The following is a 24,647-nucleotide window of genomic DNA, read 5'->3' as shown; positions in this document are numbered from 1 at the left end:
CAGGTGTCAAACTCCGGGCCGCAAGGGCCACAATATTGCATGATTTAGATGTCTCCTTCCTCCAACACACTTGATTCGAGAAATCAGGATTATTATCAGGCTCCTGAAGAGCTTGCTGAAATCAAGTATTAATCCAATGAGCTCTGGATTGATGAAACATCTCTGCCAAGGATGCCATCAATGCCAAGGACCCCTACCGTACTGTACTGTACTGAGAGACTTATGTATGACTGGACTAACAATGCCGCTGACTCGCCATAGGGAGAAGTGATGCCACTTCTAAGCGTGCCTAACTTGGATAGCTGTGATCCCTGTGCTGCATTTTCATGTCTCCAAGACCAAAATGGCACATTGTGTGGCATACAGTTGGACCAATAAGTCTGGTATAAGCGCTACATGCAAATTTCATCAGGAAGAATACAATTAGAATTTTTATCTTATAAGTTCGACTCTCAAGTGCTACTGAAAGATAAATCTGCATCATGTTGTCAGAAGTATGAACTATGAAATCAAAGTAAAGTTCCATCAGGAAAAAAAAAATCCCTGCGAAATGTAAACCTAAACTCTAACTTACGATATTGAGATAATGTAATGTTTTCATATATTCAAAAATGTAAAACAGTAAAGTTAATTCTTTGAGAGCCTCTCATTACCCCATACAGAGAGTCTGGTGTAAAACACGCACTAACAACAATGTTTTCAGTGGAGGAAAACAACAGAAGTTGTCAGTAACCATGGCAATGTAAGATGACTGTCCATTGAATTATACTGTGGAGCCACCTGTTTTTGTGCCACATGCTGACCATGCAGACTAGCTTTGAATTGGGAGATAGCCAAAACATTTTCAGTGGGATGACCAGGGTAACACAACACTTCAGTGAGGGTGGCCGTGTGTGCATCTGTCATGCTTTATCACACAAAGTAGGATCCAATGTCAGGTTTTATGAAATAAAATGTACACCTGCCCGTCACACTCATAATCAAGAAGGAACAAGTTGAAGTAAAAAGCAACATTTTTATGATCTTAATTTACTAGATAATACAATTTTCTTTACAGTGGCTTTGCTTTTGTGTACTATCTCGTAGTCTACTTCAATCTCATTTACTGACGCAGTAGCTCACAGTAAATCAGACCAAGGCCATTTTTCAAACGAAGATCAATGGCTCATTCATTCAAATTAATTCTGAAACTTACAATGGCACAAACGTCACTTAATTCTTCACAATTTTAACACTTGTTTTTTTCCTGAGGGTTGTTCTGGCTTGTTTCCATGAGTGTTTCAGCAAGATTGGTATGGATCTGCATTTCATTTCATGAAACCATGACGGTATAATAAACAATTACTTCTCGGTTGTTAACTTGCTATGGTGCGAAAGCAATGACTTTGATTGACATTGACAATAAGAATTGGATGTTCTTAAAACTGATTATTTTAGTGTTTGCATTCAGATCACTTGGACATGTATTCTTTCAATCTGCAATTAATATATAAAAGAAACTACTTGTGACGGAGTATAATGGAGTCAACGAATACTGCATCCATGTGAAAATAGTAGCAAAATCACAGTTATCAACATTTTCCCCTAGAAATGGGGCAGCCACTAGGCCACCTCTGTCCACCCCGTAGCTCTGGCCCTGGCATTAAAATGGACCAAAAAAAACCTTCTAAACCACAGGGTTTTTTTTAATTTGTTTTAAATCTGATGTATAGACCTTTTTTTAATCCTCTTCAAAAGCTTTTTACGAATGAATACATAGTAGATAAAATAAGCCATTTGGGTTCGGTGCTCTACCCGTCCTCCTGCTCAATCAGGGGGAACGCAGGTGTGCTAATGAGGCTGCCAGATTAGACGTCAGTGTGCAACTCTCTGCTAGTTGCGGCTCAAATCTGCTATCTGGCCGCCCAGCCCAGTTGGCTCCTTTTACTTAAAGCCATGTTGGTGTTTTCGTGGCTCATGTGGATATTTTATTGCAGTCCAGCAGTGGGTGGTCCGGTTCAGCACTTGACTTGGTCAGAGGAGGCGAATCCGGTGGTCCAAGAAGACGAATCGGCGCGCTCTTCCTTCTACCACCTGCCGGTGTTCCTGCACGCATCGCAGCCGCTTGTAGTCAAAGAGTTGCTTCGGCCCGCTCCTCGCCAGAGCTTCGTTCCCGCTGAAGTGACCGCGCTGTTGTTCCCACAGTCACCACAGCACCCAAGCACGCCACAGGCTCCACGTACACGCCCTGTGGAAGTTTGGTGCGGCTCCAGTGAGATTGTGGTGCGCGTGGATCGCTTGCAGTTGCGCGCGTGGCCGCATGCAGCTCTGTATAGTCTGGGCTCGTGTCGGCCCACCACTGTGTCCTCACGCTTCCTGTTTTTCCACTACGCACTCCCCGACTGTGCATCTGCTTCTCAGGTAAACACACAAGAGAGGGCCTCCTTAAAAGGCTTTAATTCACAGGTGTAAAAGTCAAGGCACGGGGGACAGATCTGGCCCGCCATATCATTTTATGTGGCCTGCGAAAGCAAATCAAGCTTGTCAAGTTCAACGATGCTTGCTAAAGGCTGCACCAAAATGTGATGTCATAACGATAAGTTATTGTTCTTGACTTCTGATTTTTACACAAGTTATTCATCAATTTGTTGTGCGCAGTGTATGTAATATGTGGAGGTGATTAATCATTTATATGGTTTTCCAAAATGCATAACGGCCCTCCAAGGGAAACCGTAACTACAATGTGGCCCGCGACAAAAATGACTTTGACGCCCCTGCTTTAATTGGTGGAAAACGCATTTCATAGCGTCTTCTAATGTATAATTAGCATGCATTGTGACTGTATTGTTCATGACATGGTCGCAGACACATCGCTGTTAATATTTACATGAGTCCCATAAAGTGTATATTAAGCAAACAGAATTACGAGTGGATGGAGAGACGACAAAGTCAATGTTGCTTTTTCAACACTAACGTTTGAATTTCACTCTTTCAGATTGTTGCTGGTGGTCAGTTGGTGTATTCTTTTGCTCTTTATTATACCCCACCGCCGCAAGGCTACATCATTCGTGTTCTGCCATTTAAACTGTCGATCCACTGCTTTTACAACAGGTAATTAACACCTATAAACACCTGCTCTCTTCTCCCTCTAAAAAGAAACGGGTTTTGACTCATCACTGTCCAGTCTGAATTTACTAGAGAGCGGATTTAAAGTGTTGCCTTAAAGTTTGGAGTTTGGTCATTTTGAGTTGGGCCACAATTTTGTTGAAAAATATCATTTTCTGTGTTTTTTTTTTGTGCCTAATATTGACAGATGATTGTCAGCAGCCATATGGTTGACTGAGCAGATGTCTTGGTTCAGTGTTGTAATTAATAAAATGACAGTGCTAAAATAATGAATCCTTAATTGCACAGAGGGAAAAACAATATCTGAATTGTTCATGAATCGCTGAAGGACCAATAGTTAAAACATTTACCGGTGGAATGAATTGTAATAAGGAAGAGTCCTTCTTACCATTATGATGGTTGTTGTACAGTGTGACAGTGATGTGTTGTTAATAACGTGAACGTCCTTTTGTTTTAGGTTTCATTACTCTTACCAAGTTGGCTACACACCTCAGGTCCAGCATACAACCTTTTTGAAGAGTCTCAGAACAAAGCTTAGCTTCAGCCTCACTGTCTGTAATGGTAAAGTGGAGCCCCTATGCAACATGCCTCAATGATACTCTAGTATGCTTTAAGTTTACACTTGACCCCACCCCCCGACCCCCCTGTATGTCAACCCAGCTGGTCCAGTAATGCAAGGTCTTGTTTCTGGTTAAGCTTTCTCCTCTTTTTAATTGTCTGCGCCAAAATTCAATGGCGTCCGTTACCTGCTATACATTACAGTGTATAGTGTATCTTATAAAACGGAATTGCTAACTTTATAAAAGTTTCTCAAAGCACATTTAAGTATTTTACACAAGTCACAGCATTAGGTACCCCTGCATAAACGTTTGAGATCCATCAATTTGTTTTCAAAAGCTACGCCGCTGCAATTTCTTTCACTCTTTTCAGTGCTATACATTTAGATGCACACATTTCAAAGTGTCGTTATCATGTGTGGTTGTCTAGAAGATTAAGAAAACCTTTATTAGTCTCGCAATGGAGAAATTCCCAATTCACAGCAGCAAAGTTATGAAAGGAAGAAGTAGAACAACAAAATATAGGAGCTGCTGGAAAGGCAGCCACTCTCGAGGCGCCATTTTGAAGTCAAAATAACATAACACAACACATAGGACAGACAGTCGTGCGATCTTCACCACTTTTCTGCATACACTTTGTCTGAAGCAGTTATAGATGAAAAAGGAGAGGGTCAAAGTGTCCTTTCACCAGTGGATCAGAGACGTCATGCTGAAAATGTGCACACGTCTGCTACAAGCTAAGTTTTGAAAGCAAGCACGAAGCTGTAGCGTCCATTGACAAAAAGATTAGTTCACTTCTCCTGTCCCACGTAATCCGCTTCAAACTCCAAGCCCCGACTCCCAGTTCCAAATCTGCATCGGTGCACCGCGCTAACGCTCCTTTCTTCTCATCATCGGCTCCTCAAGCCGCAGACATTGAACATGAAGAACAACTTCATGTTCAATGTTTTTGTTTTTTCCTGGCTCTTTTAAACGGTCATTTAAATATCGGAACCACATTTGGTGAACTCAAAAGTGAGCATACTTTTAAATGTCCTTAAGAGAACAAAATGATTTGGCATTCAGCTGGTGTGGAGTGTATTTTATGTGATTCATTTATTCATCATGTTGTACATGAATGTGTACTGTATGTGTTGGGCAGCCCAGTGGGAGCCCCTTTCTCCTGGCCACTCATTTGTTCTGGGTGAACCGGTGAATTTTGTGGCCCAGATTGGAAGCCCGTTGGCAGACGAGAGGCTCTTTGTTGACTCGTGCTACGTGACCAACTCCAAAGACCCAAATGGCATGACCAAAGTGGATATCATCACTAACTATGGGTGTGTCTCTATGAATTACATAAGCTTGCTCATTTGTTCTCCAGTTATTGGTTCAAGTTGCATTAAATGACGTGCTTGTGCTTTGGTTTTGCAGTTGTATGACAGACAGCCAGAGGGAGGGGAGTTCTTCCCAGTTTTGGTCAAGGAGTCATAACATGCTGAAGTTTTCGATCGATGCCTTTCTCTTCAGCGACGTATCACAGGTGAGAAAATACATGTGTTTATATGCAATCGGTTTCTCAATTTCAAATATTTAACGATGATTTAAGAGCCATTTAACACATTTTACAAACCCATTACCATTTAAGTTGGGAAGTTTGTGTTCAAGAGAATACAATAATTTGCAAATCACGTTCAGCCTTATTTAATTGAATTAAAGAAGAGAGATTTCGTATTCAAACTGACAAACTTTGTTTTAAGCAAGTAACGATTATCTATTTTCTGGTTGCAATACATTCCAAAAGAAAGCTGAGACAGGGTCATGTTTACCAGTGTTTTAAATCACCTTTTCGTTTAACAACATTCAGTAAACTTTTGGGAACTAAAGCTATGTCGGTGGAATTTTTGCCCATTCTTGCTTGATATACAGCTTCGGTTCATATTTTACGCTTCATCATGTGCCCCACGTCTTTAGTGAAAGACAGGTCTGGACTGCAGGCTGACCAGTTTCATACCCGCGTTCTTTTACTGCGAAGCCACGCTGTCATAACACGTGTAGAATGTGGTTTGGTATTGTCTTGCTGATGTCTGTCCAAGACCTGTGTAGATCTTTCAGCTTTCTATGGTGCCTTCAAAGAAGTGTAAATTACCAATGCCATTGCACCAACCAACACAGCCCCATATCACCACAGATGCTGGCTTTTGAACGTTGCGCCCATAACAGTACAGATGGTCCTTTTCCTCTTTGGCCTGGAGGATACGACGTCCACAATTTCCAAAAACAATTTGAAATGGGAACTCATCAGAACATAGAACACTTTTCCACTTTGTATCAGTCCATCATAGATGAGATTGGGCCCAAAGAAGCCAGCAATGTTTTTGGCTGTTGTTGATAAATGTTTTTTACTTTGCATAGTAGAGTTTTAATCAGAGTGAATAAAACCGCACCTATATGCTTTATGTCAAAGGAGCTATTGTATGTTGGAGTTACAATACCATTTTCAATGTTTTTTTTAAATTTCTCTTACTGCGTAGTCCCAATGTTCAAATATATATAAACATTTTCAAAAGTGCTTAATCGAAAAAGACGTACAGGTCTCAGCCAAAGCCAAACAATAATTCCAGATAGTAGTTGATTGTGTCTTCTTACCATTCGTGGCTAGCATACCACGGTGCTTAAGATTTACTGTTGCTCTGTGGTCTTTGTACAGGTGCTATACCTTCACTGTTCAATGTCAGTCGGTGTCACCACGTCCCACACATCCAAGTCTTGTCACTACAACCAAACAACTGGAAGGTAAGTGATTATTAAAACCGCATGTGAGTAATTAAACCGCTACAATACCATGTGAAGTATAAATGATTAGAAATCCATCCATTATCCGAGCCGCTTATCCTTAGAGGGCATGCTGGAGCTTATTCCAGCGGCCTTTGGGGAGGAGGCGGGGCATACCTTGAACTGGTTGCTAGTCACACCTAGGGACAATATTGTGTTCCACTAACCTACCATGCATGTTTTTGGAATGTGCGAGGAAAATTGAGTATATGGAGAAAACACATGCAGGCATGAGGAGAACATGCAAACTTCACACAGGAAGGCTAGGACCCCCCGAAGCCCTGAACAGTAATAATAATAACATATTGTCGACATAATTTTTACATTAGTTTTGGTAAGCCTTTTGTTTCCGTTTCAATTGCAAAACAAAATTTACTTTAATCTTTGAATGATGCCCCCCCCCCCCTAATTTGTGTCCAGTGTGAATAAAGTAAAAGCAATTAAAATTGGATTGTGCATAAATATTTTTGTAATGCGTACTCTTTGATAATCATCTCCATGTTCTTAAGTATTACAATATCGGTGAACCTATTTCAAGCCAGTGTTGCGTAGTTTTGGGCACCTGAGGTCTCAAGGAGAAACTAGTGCTTTGTCAGACTTTCAAAACAGGTGCTTAAGAACACAGAAAGGAATATGCAGCCAAAGAGGCTGAACAAGCCCCGAATCTCAAAATGTCTAAAACAAAAGTGAATGTCCTTTGCTTTCATCTACTGTATGCAAATATCTCCATTTCGGTTTTCACGTTCCCATGTTGGCTACAGAGGTACAGTCTTGAATCTTACATGAGCACCTTTGGCAAGTGGAACTGTTATTTTTTGTATTCATAAAAATGCTTTAGTGTAGTTCGTGTTCTTGGAACTGATATGTTCATTTGTACACAACAGTGTTTGTTGACAGCAGATGGTATTTGCTGGTGCTGCGCTGCAAATAAGTAAAGCTCACCACACTTAAAAAAAATAAAATGAATGATCTCAGCTGGTAATTGAGCTGGGTGACCGCATCATTTTAATTAAGATAAAGAATGATTAACTTTTAGAGGGGATATGTTTTGTCTGAACCACAATCTTGTCTTGGTGCCCCGTTTCGTGTGTTCAGGTGGGAGGAGCTTGACGGACCAATGTCACTGTGCTCCTGCTGTGATTCCGTATGTGGCGACATGCAGGACTGTAAGTTGTCAGCAAATATACTTTTGTTGCATAAATGCCACGTGTTTTACATGCTTGCTGTGGTAATATTAATTGAAGTATACGAATGTGTTACTGTCACCACCTGGAGAGTTTTGAGACGTTACGGTTTTATGTCCTCCTCAGCTGTGAAGAACATGGTTCGCAGTCCTGGCTGGATCACTCGCCAGAAGGATGAAGGGGGGTTAAATATGAAGGATTCACCTGATCACTTGGAGGCGGAAGAAAAATTGCTTGATCAGGAAGTACACAGAGTTCACTTTCAAAAATTGGGAACTTTTCCATCGGCCACCAAGACGGAGCATAAGAAGAGAGATGAGTCTGGCGGTGAAAAGACTTCTATTTACCCGGATGGAGAGGAAGCACCAAGGCCCCGAACAGCAATCGGCATACCTAACAAACCGGGCAACCGGGGATTAGTTGAAAAGGATCTGATGACTGACGGCCAAAGGACAGAGCCAACATTAGATGTCACCATTATCTTGGATCACAGCACGCAACATGTGTCTGAGAGTAGAGGGGGTGCAACCTATGCTGACAATGATTCTATGAGAGGTTCCGGTAACAACAGCACTGTCACTCCAGAAAGTGCTTCTATGACCACGACTTCCATTGCACAAAACTCCAATGTTGTTGGCGATCTTGGTTCTGCTGAAAAGGGTTCTACAGATTTTATTCCGAGCGCTGAATTGTGTTTGCACATCGATAAAAAAAGTTGCCTGTCCAAGGATGGTACAGTCAAGGTTGGAAAGGGTAACACAAGTGTTGAGCACACTGATCCTATCCGAACCTCTGCCTCCAAAACCACTAGACTGATGCTGAAAGCTGGAGAAGAGTCTGCAAACAGTTCGGCTAAAACAGACTCTTCTGAGTTGGATGATGTCAGCGAATCAGCAGAATCAGTTGGCCGACAACTAGAAAGGGTGCCAGAGCCAGTAGTCAACTATATTGATGGTAAAGGACTTGATGGAGGTGATATGCTTCAAAGTCTTCAGGTCAGAGAATGGGAATCGGACCCATCTGCCAAATTAAGAGGCCCGGCATGTGTTGACAGGTCTGATTGCAGTTCTGGAATTGAAGAAGATGAAGCACTTCATCGCGGTCAGTTTGCCATCGCAGCCAAGACAAAAAAAGTAGAAGACAAAAATTCTGGCGTCACTTCAGGCTCGACAAGTTCTCAGGAAGTGCTTGACAATTCCCATCACTCTGCTGTGATAATAGTCACAAATACATTGCAGGAGAACAAGCATTTTGGAATTGATGATTGGTTGACCAAGTGAAGATGAACATGCACATCAAAGGGAAATGGACAGGACATTTAAATTGAGTCCCAATGCTTTCGACATGGACATGTCTTCTGGCAAAGCTAACATGACTCGCAGTGTTGTCAACAGTTTGGTGTTAAGAATGAAACATTTAAATACTGCGGCGCAATAAAGTCATCTTCCAATAAATTGCATTCAATTCTACTTTTATTTTCTTATTGATTGCCGTTTTTGTAATAAACCTGTAAAATCCAGCATGGACACCTCAACAATTACGCTCACTTGGAATTCAAGGTCTCAACGCGGTGTTGTAATTTGAAAGACATTTTTCCCCCCCTTGGCTGGACGATGAGACTTGTTCATACATTTTTATAATTATGGAACACAATGGTCCCAGTTTAAATGGGCGCTTGACTGCGGTTGCATAAAAATAATGCAAAAAAAAAATTTAAACTCTAACCCATTTCAATTGGTTGTTTTATTCATTCCCTCGCAACTCTTTGAGAGCGAGCGGGCTCTTTCTGATAAAGGCAAATTTCTGTCAAGAATATGCCTCTTAGGAAAGCTGCTCTTTAAAAAGCCTCAGATGAGCAACAAGCAGGTGGATTCCCTGGAGGCGTATGTAAAGTTGTGCAAGTGTAAAGTGTTTTTTTTTTTTTTTTTTCAAATCTCAAAAGTGATGATACAGGCATGGGCTTTTACTTGTATAGTGCCTTTCTACCTTAGACATTCAAAGCGCTTCAACCCTTTCCTCATTTACTTCCTGATGACTCGGCAACGGAAGGTTCAAAATCCTGCTATAGGACACTTTGACCGGTCACATGGGTTGAGAATCGAACCCCCAACCTGAGGGTTTGGAGACTACCACTAGCACTGAACCATGTCATTCTGACATACTACACAGTTGAAAGCCCATTTCAATGGTTGAGAGACTTTTTTTTTTTTTTTTTGCTAATAGTTGCTGATCCAAAATTTATTCACGCCAAATCACAACACCCATTTCGTGAAATGAACAAACAGCATAGCCATAGGGCAGGGGTGCTCAAACTTTTTGGAGCGAAGATCTACTTTTTGATCAACTAACTTCCCGGGATCTACCCTTACCGGCACGTGTGCGTGCGCACACACACACACACACACTCACACACACACACAAATGCGCACACACGCCCTGATGAGAAACAGCCTGAAACTGAGGCATGCGACGCACTTTTGCAGCCTGTTAACTATCGTAGCTAACACGTACCGTTTTAAAGTGCTTCCCTGGGCCCTTCTAGATTCCTATTCTTTGCTCGTGCCCTCGGTGAATTGTACACGAAGCAAACTCTGAATGAGAATAATGACGATAAAAGATAAAGTGCAACAGTTCTGATCACAAGCTGCAATTGCAGACTGCTGAGAGCTAACAACTTCCGGTGACGTAATCACGTGCCACCGTAAATTCAAGATTTACCTGCTTCATTTTATTTTTAAATATTTTTTTTTGTCAAAATGAGACTGATAAGATGATTAGTCCAGTGTAACTTAAAACAAAAAAAAATATATTAACATGTACAAAGACACACAAATGGTTGTTTTTTTTCTCCTCGACACTCCTCGGATCTACTTGGGACCTGTCTTAGATCTACCGGTAGATCAGGATCTACCTAATGAGCACCCCTGCCATAGGGCATCTAATTTGGATATGATGATTCTTACATAAGGTACTAGAAATATAGAATGGATTGAGTGACAAAAGGCCCCACCATTTGACTTTTATTAGAATTGTATTTGAATGAAAAGTATTTTTCCCTTTATTCAAGTTGGTATAACATTTATTCAAATGCTACATTTTGTTATGTTCGGGTGTCAGAAGTAGTGTATTTGTCCATAGTATCATAGATCATTTCAACTCATCCACCACCCCAAAGGTTCTTTGCTTTGATTACCATACTTCAATGTTTGTTTTTAAATTAAATGTGCATCATATGCTCACTAGATCAAAATTAAGTTTTAGATGAAATGGTGACAAATCCCTTATTTTTCTGTAGTTTTTTTCTGGCAAATGGCTCCTCCTGCATTAGTTTATTTAAAAAATTTTGAAGTCTAAATCTGATGAAGACTGACGTCAGTCACTTGAAGACTGAAAATAAATTATTGTAGCTGCCCATTTGTCCTGATCCGATTCCTCACCATTGTATGTCCTTTGTACATGCAACCCAAAATTGTCAGTGGAAATGAGCTAGCACATGTTAAAATACTAGACTCTATTCTGTATACCATGCTGCAGAAGTAGCATTGAAAAGACAGCTCGGTTCCGAGCGAGGTTCAGGTTCCAATTTGGGCTTTGGCCTTCCTGTGTGGAGTTTGCATGTTCTCCCTGTACTTCACTTTCCTCCCACATTGCATCTAAATGGTCCAAAAGGTGTGAACGAGTGTCTAAACGGTTTTCTGCTTGGAGTGACTGGTGACCAGGCCAAGCTTTGTCACCATGCTCATAAATTAAGATGGAATATAGTCTGCAGTTCACCCATGACTGTAATAAAAATATGGATGAATGGAAGGAGCTAAATGCTCGACTTTGCACCTGGAGAGGAAAATAAATAAACATCAGGTTTGTTGCTCCAAGTTTATTTGGTTATGTTTGTGAGAGACAAGTTGGTTAGGCTGAGAAATACACTGCAGATTTGCATACATTGACAGCTACCTGATATGGCTGTTGTTTCCATTCACATTAAATAAAGTGCCGATATCAAAGCTACTGTTAAATGAGTGACATCTTGGGTAGCACAGAGTATAGGCCATATTTAATGGAGCTCACATTTCCTGTAGTTTAGACTCACTACAGTTTTTGTTTTGTTCCCCACCTACCCCAATCGATTCATTTGTGTCTGAGCAGATGTCGGTGTGACATGTTGACAATGTATTTTGTTGGAAATAATGCTCGCAATCACCGTTTAAGATACACTACGCTATCCCATTCACATTGTACTTGTATCCACATTTGGAAGATGCTTGATTCTGACCTGAAAAGATCCGATTCCATCCAGCCGCGAGTCTAAATTGTGCCACTTGAAAGCAGAAAAAGGAGACTCTTGAACCATACAGTATAAATCAGCCTCAATGTATCTAGAGGCAAGCTTATTTAAACGTCATAGTTTTGTCAGAGAATTTCACTCGGACAGTTAAAGGCTCGACGCAGGAACAGATCGACTTTCACTGCCGGCAGGAGGTGCAGTTCAACATGAAGCCACTCAGTGTGTACAAAATCGCATCACTCAGTGTCACCCGAACTCTGCCAGCCCTTTTATTGATTGTATATGCAAATTACAATATATCAAAAAAACACTCCCATCTTCATTAACTTTAAAACATGACAACATTGTATTTGTCGATCCTAACAAGTTTCCAAAAAGTACCTTTTTTTTTATTAATCAAATCAATCAAAATGTGAAAAAGTGATTCCCAGGATAGCTACCTGCATCTTTCAAATCCCTTAAATGTGAAATATCAAAAGGTATAAAAAGTCATTATTGAAACCATGTAATCTCTGTAATTATGAAATGAAATCATTGTAGCTAGACCGATCACTGGAAAAATGCATCAGCTGGTTGTTTACGAATTCTTCTGCGGTACTTTCATGGTCACCTGCCAAACACAGAAAAGGGAGGACTTTAGAATTTATAATACAGTCGTAGATTCGTATATCATCTCACTGAATAATTTCAACACGGTCCTGAATTACAATGTTTTAATCTTTGACTTCTAGCTTTAAGAGTGGAAACACCTTCAACTATTTCACGTTCACGCATACATGAGTCAAAGAATGGTTGTTTATGTTGGAAGCCAATCATGGGAAATAGACTTCTTCAGAAACACTTTTCCAAGAAAACTATCATTGTTCAACCGTGAATTTAAATAATGACCCCCTCCCCCCAAAAAAACAAAAATTACAAATTTAGACCTGGAAGAAATTCAGATCATTTTGCTTCAACAGTTACCGTTTTGACTTCAGTGTAGTTGTCCAGGCCGTATTCTCCCAACTCTCTGCCATTTCCTGAAGCCTTGTATCCTCCAAACGGAGCCTGGGCCCCAAACACGTCATAACAGTTAATCCTGGAGGGGGGGGGGGGGGGGGGGGGAGAGCGTGAGTAAATGGAAATGATCGTTTTAAACACAAACAGGACAGCTTACGACTGGGTGTCAGCAAACCAGGTAGATATTCCATCAGTAAAGCTGGTGTTGGTGTCTTCAAATACGGCAATATTAGCCATTCACATCCCTTGAGATTTTTAAAAAAAATATTTACAGTACATTATGCACATACTTGCAAAGATGATCTTGCTCATCATATTTTACATAATCTGAAATGGTGTTACCTCAGTTAGCAAAACAAAATCTGTCAGTATTTATTTTATTTTTTTAACACAGCCAATGTTTCCAAACGTACTTTCTGATGAATTACATCAACAGATCATTAAAAAAATGACTAAATGAGTGTATAATACATAAAGTACACCCTTCTGCACAGGTCGATCCTTCTTGTCTGACCAAGTCTTCGAGTTAGTGCTCATACATTAAGTGGCTTCACCCCTGAACAGCCCCAGCGGATTAAAACCACAGAGAGCGTTTTGTCCTCCTACCAGACTGTGCCAGCACGGAGTGCATTGGCAACGTAGTTGGCCTTATCAATGTCCTTGGTGAACACAGCAGCAGCCAAACCATATTTAGAATCATTGGCTCTCTCGACCACCTCCTCAAGTGTCTTGAACTTTAAGATCTGCATTACCGGACCAAAGATCTAAAGGGAAAATAAAAAACATGAATGTTAAGTGTACAATGCATTTCTATCAACTGCAGAGTGGTTAATTATAGTCAGAAGATCCTGTGTTGCTTGTACAGTAATTCTTATCAAACGTGTCTAATTTTCAAAACCTATCAAATTTCAATTATAAAAAAAAGAGACTTGTCAGACAAAAACCATCAAAAGGGTACGACAGAGTGCAGAAATCCAGTCATGGCAGCCCGGTGTACCTCTTCTCTGGCAATGGTCATGTTGTCCTCAACGTTTCCAAACACCGTAGGTTGGATGAAATATCCCTTGTCAGCAGCCACACTGCCGCCACACATGAGTTTGGCTCCCTCTTTTTTCCCGGTGCTGATGTATCCCAAAATCTTATTGAACTGCTCCTCATCCACCTGCACATCACGGGGTGCAAAACATTGAGGTTCGCATGTGAGCTGCACTACTGTGGCATCTCGAAAAGCGTTAACATGATGGAAAAATATTTGTAATGGATTGTGTACAAAAGGTTGAACCTGCCCACTCAAAGTGTACCAAGCTCAAAGTGAAACAAGCAGGCCTACTTTATCTTTTTTCTATCCCTTTCTTTAAAAAGGTGCCAACATTTTTGAGCAAGCTATTTTGACCTTTCACTTTGCTGTTGCATAACAGTGGGGCAGATTGACCGAACTGCCTTAACACCCAGCTAGACTAGATGAACAGTCCGAGCTGGAGTCCGGCCACCAGACCACACCATCTATAACGGTATCTTGCCTTACATAAGCAAAATTCCACTCAGGTGCCTCTGCTGTCCTGTCAAAGCCAAGAATACAAGCAGCTGCTCTGAGAAGTTGTCAACTCCATGGTGTGGGGGGGCATTTGTGTTTGGTGACGTGTCCCTGCGCCACAACACAGCGTAGTGTATGAACTGCTTCAGTTACATGCAAATTTCAAACTGTTCTCGCCCTTCCTAAGTGGACGTCACATTCATCATAAAACTCAACTGCATTCATTCAAACAACCACCGCTGTATACAAAGTACAAAATAATTCATACAACAACAAACAAAACAAATTAATAACAAAAGGTCGAGAGCACAGCAGGTGCTCGTCAAAATGAGCCTTTATTTGCATGTCCGGCACGACGGCTATAGGGTCAGTCTTGAATATCAGTCAGCTCGGACACCAGAGTGAGCCTGGAGTTGATTGAATTGTCAATAGTGGAATTCTCGAAGCGATGTTAAATCAACACACTACCTTTGTTCAGACGCACACCATTAGCCTTCATAATATCATTTATTATACTTCAATGCGCCTTATGAGAAAATGTCAGCAGGTTAATAACGATCATAAAAAGTTAATGTTTCATTGCATTTCATCTCATGTGCATGAACTTTAGCCAGGAAATAGGAACTTGCCATATTTTATTGACGCCTGACCCTAACAAGGCCCTAAATGCCTCTTAATAAAGACTTGTTTGACCACTGCGCTGCGCATACTACAAAAGAGGAACATGTCGACCTCTGCAGATGAATGTGGAAAAAAAATATCTTCAAGTGTCAAAATTCATGAATCATACAAAAGCTTCAACATGAGCGCTGGAGCAGCAATTCACAAGCCTTTTTGCACCACAACGAACTTCTCAGCCTTTTCAAGTTCAGGCAAGCTCAGATCAGAACAACAATTTAACCATAATTTACTTAATTATTCTTATGCCTTATGCCTATGCCTTTTCTTTTTCATCACACTTTTTTTCAATGCCGTTTGAACCCTTTATACGAAAACCTGTGTGTGGTATGACATTTATGCTGACGTCCCTTTTTACGATGCAAGTGCAGGACTAATAATGTCTAGGATAATACTGTGCTTTATGATGAGCACGTAGACCTACAATGCTACTGTTTCAATTTGAGTCATTATAGCGGTAACTGGGGAGCCAAGTGTTTGTTTTAGTGCTAATTGGTGTGGAAAAAGGTTTGACAACTATTGGCCGAATGTAATCACTGTGCTTCTGTTGTGGATATGACACGGTAGTGTTGTGAGTATATTACCTGGGGTCCCTGCTCAGTCTTCAAGTCAAAGGGGTTGCCCACCACTCGGTTCTTAGCTCTTTCCGCACTGCGTTCTAAAAACTCGTCGTAGATATCGGCTTGGACGTACGTCCGGGAGCCAGCGCAACAGCACTGGCCCTGGTTGAAAAACAAAGCAAAGTGCGCCTGCTCCACGGCCTCCTCCACTGAACAATGAAAAGACAAAAAAAAGGCAATGATTACCTCTCAAGAAAGAAAGAGAAAGAAAGGACCCCCCCCCCCCCCACATACTTTTTGCGTCGGACAGGATGATGTTGGGACTTTTTCCTCCAAGCTCCAGAGTGACCTTCTTCAGGTTACTGTTGCCAGAAGCCTGCTGGATGAGATGACCAACCTAACAGAAACAAACATGAAACAATCCAAAAGCCAAAGCTTTACTTGCGTGAATATCATTATAAATCAATATTTTTGGCACGGATAATACATAATAAATCTGGACGTTTTGACAAAAGAAAAATGCGATAAGGCCTGATTTCACTTAGCTGACCAACTTCAGCCACGTTCAATGTTTGCTCTGATAGAAATGTTTCCACAAAGTCTTGCACCTTTTGCAATACATGCCTCAATTTGGAGCAACCGCCATTGAGGTTTCATTGGAGAGGTATAGTGGAGGGGAGGTATGAGTCGATGTAACCCACAAACCCCGACATTGCACTACACTACTGTACGTTATCATTAATCTCTGTGCTGGGCATTACCAACATACCTGTAAATGCAATCAGCCCAATTAAAAAATGATCAAGATTTACCTCACTGCTCACAGATATTGGAAGGAAAGAGGAGTGGCAAATAAGACATGAATCTAACCTAAAGCGTGACACGAATTAATGTGATTGGTATAAAACGTCAAAATGTCGTTATCTTTGGAAGGGGAAGTTGTTACATTCTACAGTCTGGCAGCGGTGCAATAATGCAGACTGTGTTGGATTCCATTAATCATCATAACTGCATGTTTTTTGTTTTTTAACAAAAGTGACGAGCGCAAGTCATGTAGTGAGGATATTGCAACAAGCGCTGGGTGTGGACTAAAGAAAGTGACATTGCTGTGACCTGCGACGCACAAGTTTTAACTGTGGGATGCAACTCTTCATTCACTGCAATGATTCACTTTATATTTCTGTATTTTGTACATGTGTCCTCCATGAACTTTTTTTATCGCATTTTTTTTAAGAGTGAATTGGCACATCAACAAAATTCAGATTTCTCTTTTTTTTTAGGTGTTCATTGAGAATAGTTGAAAACCAACGACAGCCCGTTTCTACCTCAGTCGATCCTGTGAAGGCCACTTTGTCAACGTCCATGTGTCGCGCTATGGCAGCGCCAGCTGAGGGCCCCATGCCAGGCAAAATATTCACCACACCGTCTGGAAAACCCACCTGGAAAGAAAATGTTACTCCTCTAGAACAAAATTAACAACAACAAAAAAATGGCTGAATAGAATGTTCAGCATACAATTTGGTTTTAAGATGACATCGCGACCTTGAATAGACCCAGAATAAACAAAACCGATTAGAGACCAATTTGCCGTTATCCACTGAAAATTCAGCTTCTACATGACCCAACATGGGATGGATGAATTTTCATGTTTAACCTTTGCGTTACATTCAATCTTGCTGAAGCCCTTATCAATTGCTATATGCTTCATTTTATGACAAATCAAATGTTAACCTGTCATTCACGCCTACAAGACTGCCCTTTACACAATATTACTGATTGAACAAGACTGATTACATTATTTGTTTTGGGGCAGGACATTATTAAGAGTTGCAAGAAGAAAAAGAAATGATACACCCATGAACGACACAGGTAATAAATCATTCATAAATGTTGATAACAATTAATTGACTCATTATCTTTACCAACGAGGCAGAGGTCATGATTCAAGTCAGTGATTTGCATTGTCAGAAATTTAAGTCTGCAAGACAGAAAATACCGCAACATAGTACCTCTTTTATCAGGTTGGCTACGTAGAGAGCGGTAAGCGGAGTCTGCTCAGCGACTTTCATCACCACAGTGTTACCGGTTGCAAGAGCGGGGCCAAGTTTCCACGCCTGCATCAAGAGAGGGAAGTTCCACTGCAGGGGGAAAAGAAAGAGCAAACAGAACTTGAGCACTTTGCATGCACTCTCAATGGTTTGATCTCATATGGCAAATATTCTGAGTCAGCTTTGAAAACAAAGCCTTTACAGTGAAGCTTAAAAGACCATTTTCACGTGTCGTACCACAATATTTCTGCACATGCTGCTATCTTTATTTTCTTGGCGTACTCTTAAATACAAGCACAATTCCAATGACGTCGGGACATTGTATAAAACAATAAAAACAGAATACAAATATTTGCAAATCCTGTTCAACCTACATTTAATTGAATACACTACAAAGACAAGAGATTTCCTGTTCAAACTGATAAACTTTATAGTTCTTGGGAAACAATCATTAACTTAGAGGCTGCAACATGCTCCAAAAAAGCTGGAACACCCAGAAACGCCACCGGCTTATCTTTCGCCAGGCTCATATAAGATGGTTTGATGTAAAGTGGGAAAGTGGTCTGACGAGTCCACATTTTGAATAGTTTTTGGAAATTGTGGACGTTGTGTCCCCAGGGCCAAAGAGGAAAAGAACCATCCTGACTGTTACAGGTGCAAAGTTCAAAAGCCAGCATCTGGGATGGTAAATGGCTGTTAGTGCCAATGGCATCAGTAATTTGCACTTCTTTGAAGGCACCAAAGAAAGCCGAAAGATCCACACAGGTCTTGGACAGACATACGAGTCGTTTTCATGGACGCATCTGCTTGTTTCAACGAGAGAATGCCAAACCACTTTCTGCACGTGTTATGACAGCGTGGCTTCGTCGTAAAAGAGTGCGGGTACTTGAGTGGCCTGCCAGCAGTCCAGACCTGTCTGCCATTGATCATATGATTAACATATCTAGTCTATGTTGCGTATTCAATTAAATATAGGTTGAACATGATTTGAAAGTCATTGTACTGTCAAACCTCGGTTTTCGTCCATAATCCGTTCCAGAAGGTTGTTCAAAAACCGAAATTGTTGGAAAACCAAAACCACGCTCTTTTAAACAAAAAGGTTTATTGAACACGTCTGCTCACAATGGAAAGCGACACGAGAAAGCGTCACTTCCTCGTCTACCCGAGGAAGCGCCATTTCCTCGTGTAAGGAATTTCGAGAGGAGTCAAGCGGTGCATTCAAGTGCGCTCAGTTTGTTCGAGAACCGAAATTTGTTTGTCATCCGAGGCATAAAAAACTCAAGTACCCGCCCTCTTTTACAACGTCAAATGACACTGCTCAGCAGACAATATATTACATTATTTTTTGTATCTGGCATTTCAGAGATGTTTACACCGCCTCCTAATTGGCCTCTGGTTTCAGAAATCAGACTGCCTGTGTTCACTTCATCTACTCACAGTATTTTACAGATTTGAGTAGAATGCACGTATTGAATTACACGACAATTTCTCCCATTTGGCAGACACAATTCTGGGTGCTCCTGGCAAGTAGATCAGCTTCTACCGCTGTATGAGTGAACAAACGGGTACCGGTAGGTTTGTCGTGTGAAGTACAGTATGGTTCAGGATTGTCTCTCAAACTCTCACACACAGAAATTCTAATCTACACATCATTTAGTGAGAATTTTCGTTATTGAATGTTGTCTGATCAACCTCAATAAATGGACCCTTGACTAACTAGAAAACTCTTTGTGTCCCTTTAAGATTTTTATTTGTGATCTAAAAAAATTAATTTGACACACTTAAAGTGGGAATTTTTTTCCTTGAAACGGCTGTACCATTAATGGTCTTCTGATATTTCATGTGGGAAAACTTGTTTTGAAATACATTATGACGAAATTAGACAATAAACAGATTCCTGGAACAGAATGTGCTCTACTTTGGCGCTTCCATTGCATGGACACAAAATGCAGCCTTTTGTGTGAATGGAATTTGAACCGAATGCATTCTTCGTTTCATTCTTGCCGTTCATAAAGTCCTTTGCAGCTTACCGGTATGATTTGTCCACAGACTCCTATGGGTTCATGTCTGGTGTAGCAGAAATAATCTCCATCAATGGGGATGGTCTTTCCCTCCCATTTGTCAGCCCAGCCTGCGTAGTACCTGTGAACATCACAAGTACTTCAAAACAAAGGCGGACTTCCTCATTATACTGGGGAATGACACTGAGAGGGTTTGAGGGAGGAATGGCCAACCCCACCAGAACTCTGGTTGCGCTTTGGTATTAGATTTCTGTGCGTGTTACAGATTGTCCATAGCAAACGATGCCAGGTTCAACCCAAGGGTGTCCAAATGGGCCCATAGCACCAGGACGATCAACTTTGTGGTTGTGTGAGCGGTTTTGCGGCCACATGTGTTGGACGCTCAAGTGAAGAAAAGAGTGAAGCTGAAAGTATGGGGTACCGGACCCCCTGATACAGATGCTCGGTCCGTGTGCAACCAGTGTCGGATTTTGGGCTGGAAAGCAAGCAATAAATCGAATTCGTTTCCAGGGCCCCACCAAGGCTGCCCTTTCTTGCTGATAATGTTCTCCAACCACTGGCAAAAATGATGGAATCAACATTCGCAGAGGATGCTCATTCAGTTGTTTACATTTGTAGAAAAAAAAAGCGGATCACAGACATGACACAAAACTAAAGTCATTTCAATGGCAACTTTCTGGCTTTAAGAAACAGCAAATGAAATCAAGAAAAAAAATGCAGAAGTCAGTGACCGTTGCTTGTGTGGACCAAGCAGAGGGAAAGAAATATGTAATCCCTCAATTCTGAGGAAAATATGGCACCCTGCAACTCGACCAAGGAATTGTTTGAGTGGATGGATACTTCCCATACAGGATTACATGAGCTATTTTAAAACACAGACACAGTGAGCTAAAGACGAGAAGAAACAAACAACATTTTAAAACGCTCCGGCCTACTTGTTTGGCAAAGTTATCGGAACCCAGGCTTATGCATTTGTTACCTGAGACATTTGACAACATTGGGCAGATCCACTGTGTAGGAAACCGCATATGGCTTCCCATTGTCGAGGGTCTCCAGTTCCTATGGAAACATTATTAGAATATCAAAGTCAAATATGTGCAGTTGGTTTAGGATCCACAATTTCCTGCTTTTACAACCCTGTATAAATACATTTAAAAATGTGATTCATCGGTGTTTGTGCAACAACTATATTACAGTGTGTAACCATCTTCTTCAACGTGCATCTGCCAGTAAGGGATTTGACTTAATAAAAAATTATATTCACACACAAACCAGTGCGATGAAAGCAGAACAGACTTGTGCGGTCATATCAACCCAATAAAACAAGCTGGTGGTTTGAACTCATTTTCTATACAACTTACAGCAAGGTAGGCGGAATCCCTCTCAATTGCGTCTGCCAACCGGCTGAGAAGCAGGCCTCTTTGGGAGGCATCCATCCGTCTCCATGGCGACCCCAACCGGAAGGCATCACGTGCCGCTTTCACTGCCTTGTCGACATCCACCTGAAAATATAAAACCACATTTTATAAGGGTGTTCTTAAAAAATGAAAAGTAATTAAGTTAAAACAATTGTCAATAACACCGAAAATACAGTTCTTGCTGTTCACATGACCAGAGAGGAAAAACGTGCCGAGAGCATAATGCTACCCAAGATGACCTCTGACGAAACGCAGACAACACAAACAGTCTCATAAACACTCATCTTTCACTGGGTGGCAACTGAAACCACGCAGCCTGCATTGAAGCCAGGCAAGTGAAACAAAACACTGTCAGCGAAGACCAGTCTGTACACATGCAACAAAAGATCATAGATTCCAGACACAATGGCATAGCCAGCTTGAGCTTTTTTCTCTCGTGGAGGGGGGGAAACTACCCATAGACGAGTATCCTTTTTGACGGATCTGGAAATGCCTGCCCTCAGAAGGCACAAAAACATACGTTCAAATGAAAATGAATTGTTCAAAAGGAAAGGCAAGGCTGTGAGTGAAAAGTCTCTTCCACTTTTCTTACTGTATTGAAACTGGTACTGTTTTGCCTGGTTGCCCATGACTGAGTTGTGTACGCACTTATGAAAGGGCACCCCAACCTGGATGTTTGAAATAAGATAACATTTATTAGTACCACTATTGGGAAATTTGCAATGCAATGTCCGGCTTTTTCACATTAACAATTAACAGGTCGTGGACGTTCACTGTTTAGGTCATTGTCGCGGTTTTACAGTAAACATTTATTGGGAGTGACCGATGAACAACTTGAACATGATGACTCTTATTTGGATAATTGTTTTCTATCAGTCACTAAACAAACACCTATCTATCTATCTATCTATCTATCTATCAAGAGAGAGGGAGAGACACACACACACACAAAAAACACGGTAAAATTGTACCTCACCCCAAAGACGGTGAAGTACTATTTTACAATACAATACAATACATGCTGATTTATATAGCGCTTTCACAACAGCGGCAGCTGTAACAAAGCGCTTAACAAAACAGTTAACATAAAGTAAAATAATAAACACAACACATAACATAAAACACGGACAGTCATGCAGTTCTAACCAACGTGCAACCCCGTTAGGTACCATTGAAATTTCATGAGAACATGGAGAGTATGACTACTACAACACAAGTATGTTCCAACATCAAAAATATACTGTGCGATACATGACAAAGCACAGAGTATACAGCATGATGAAAGAATGACCAGTTAATAGGCAAAAAAAGTCAGAGGGTGTGTGTGGGGGGGGGGGGCGGAGTACGCACTTTTAAAAGTCCCTTGTCGGCAAAAGTTTTTAAAAATGTATTTATCTTTTTTTTTTTTTACACAGCACAGATAAAAACAAACATTTCACATTTGAATGATTAAAAGAAAATCCCTGCTGGAGCAGGCCTTATTCAAATTATCAGCTCATCAGCCAGCTCTGCAATATGGTCACAGATCAAACTAGCAGTCATCATGCATTTCGTTTCTTTATACTTTATTTATGTTTAGGGGCAATGTACAGTAGATTGAATAGTCAGAGTTTGTGTGAATGGTCAGACGCATGGAAAATTAGAGGGAACATTGCCCGGGAGACGACTGAAATGCGCTCATATCAATGACAAAGCACTGCACAACAACTGCTGCCGCTGGGAAACTGGCAGGCAGCTGATATTGGCCCGTGTTAGAAAAGCCACATTGTTTACATGCTTCTTGTGAGTCTTTTTTATTCACCGATTGAATTTTTTGTCCGAGTATGAAATCCTTTGAATCCATTTAGATTTCAAGTCCTTGAATGAACTTTCTGCTGAGGCAAAACCCAATGTGAAGTCAAGTTTTATTTTGTTTCTCCCTCCAGGAAGCTATTAAAGGCTCACGTAGTCAACCTTTGCTGTTGCGATTTGCTTTTATTATTTACTTCACATGTTTTTTTTTTTAATGCCACAAGGTAAGGAAGGTCATTTCGTTAGACCGGTTGTGTTCTTATTGAATAGACGGACCTGAAAACCTGGCCTCACCCCCACTCACCCATTTATAATATGCTTATATTTTTATTTATTTATATACAGTACTTTTTGTTCTTCTACTTTCTCACTTTCTTAATTTTGCTGTTGTAAATTGGGAATGTCTCCATTAGGAGACAAATAAAGGATTTCTTATCTTGTTGAAAAGCAGATTAGTTTTCTCATATTTGATGTCACATTAATCTGTGTGAGCACATTCATGCGTCATTTTCTTTTTTGGGTTGAGCAATTTCATTGTCCTTCTTGCTTTAGGCCTCTACTGGGTCTAGAAACGGCTCTGGTTACCGTTACAGTTCAGCGTCTTATTTCCCAGTTTCGGTATATGTCAGGATTGGAACTCAATGAAACTATTGTGTTTGCTTACCTCGTTGGCCTCAGCCACATGACAGATGATCTCCCCTGTCGCTGGGTTTACAGTAGGAAATGTTTTCCCACTTGCTGCGTCCTGCCACTGGTTATTGATGAAAAGCTACACGAATAAAACGTAAGCATTAGGAATACATTGCAACAGTGCATAAAAAGTGCAGACTACGGCTGGTCAAAAAAAAAGGTCCTAAATCACATATCAGTCAGGTCCTGGACAGAAGTTTGCAACGTCGAGGCAGGAGATTTTGGAATATACAATGTGCAACAATGACGCCACCCAGTGCCATGACAGAAATATTCACTCTGCTGCCCCATTTTCATTTAGTTGACTAAATCGCTTTATGATCCCAAAAGGTATGACTTTCAGACGGCGCCCTCTTTACTTGTAGTGGTTTAACATTTGTTACTCACGGTCAAGTTTCTCGCAAAGTATTTGCGTTATAAACCTCATCTCTTACTTTTACACGAGTAGCGGTCCAAAATCGAAAAAGTCGACAGAAACTGTACCTTATTAAAGTGAATCTCGGGTTGGGTGGTGGGTGCAGGTATAGCCGCAGCGGAGTAGTGGCACGCCGATACCACCTTCACGCGTGGAAGGCTTCGAGAAAACACAGCTCTGAGCATTTCGGAAGAGGTCTCTTACCACTGGGAACCGGTACTCCGACCTTCGCAGAGAGCTGCGAACCTCCTAAAATCCTTTTTTTTCACCCCGCCCATTTTACGTAATCCTTTCCTGACCAATGAACATTTAATTTAACAGCACGTACATTGAGCGCTGAATCGTACGCCAGTGCCATCCTCATTTTGGATGTGGTACAGTTAACCGTTAAGATGCTCATTTATTTGCTGCTGCGATATGCACAAACGTAAACAACCGTTTTTAACTCAAAACAAATCTCTTGAGATTAAGAGTGAACATTGTTTGACTGTATTAGGCCATTGTGACATTATTCTGTGAATTGAATAAGCTGGCATTGCTTGTGTGATGTACTA

General features: G+C 41.0%; 2 protein-coding genes across 2 annotated transcripts; one reads left to right on the top strand and one right to left on the bottom strand.

The window, feature by feature from the left end:
* The first annotated feature begins 1,895 nt into the window (after positions 1-1,895).
* Positions 1,896-9,077, top strand: LOC127601369 (uncharacterized). The gene is made up of 8 exons (XM_052066551.1): positions 1,896-2,400; positions 2,975-3,090; positions 3,563-3,666; positions 4,804-4,978; positions 5,073-5,181; positions 6,349-6,434; positions 7,569-7,639; positions 7,784-9,077. Exons 1-8 carry the CDS (start codon positions 1,936-1,938, stop codon positions 8,935-8,937), a joined length of 2,280 nt encoding a protein of 759 aa, XP_051922511.1. The 5' UTR covers positions 1,896-1,935; the 3' UTR covers positions 8,938-9,077.
* Positions 9,078-12,339: 3,262 nt separating this feature from the next.
* Positions 12,340-24,350, bottom strand: LOC127601382 (aldehyde dehydrogenase, mitochondrial-like). The gene is made up of 13 exons (XM_052066580.1): positions 24,162-24,350; positions 23,653-23,757; positions 21,141-21,281; positions 20,759-20,838; positions 19,789-19,900; positions 17,720-17,848; positions 17,036-17,149; positions 16,005-16,107; positions 15,735-15,919; positions 13,936-14,100; positions 13,545-13,702; positions 12,903-13,017; positions 12,340-12,549 (listed from the first exon to the last, which is right to left on the bottom strand). The coding sequence occupies exons 1-13, from the start codon at positions 24,276-24,278 to the stop codon at positions 12,517-12,519; spliced, it is 1,557 nt and encodes a 518-aa protein (XP_051922540.1). The 5' UTR covers positions 24,279-24,350; the 3' UTR covers positions 12,340-12,516.
* Between the last annotated feature and the right edge of the window lie 297 nt (positions 24,351-24,647).

The sequence above is a fragment of the Hippocampus zosterae genome, chromosome 5 (assembly GCF_025434085.1).
Source record: "Hippocampus zosterae strain Florida chromosome 5, ASM2543408v3, whole genome shotgun sequence".
NCBI lineage: Eukaryota > Metazoa > Chordata > Actinopteri > Syngnathiformes > Syngnathidae > Hippocampus > Hippocampus zosterae.
Note: the sequence above shows the minus strand (reverse complement) of the source record. Positions and strands in the feature narration are given on the sequence as shown.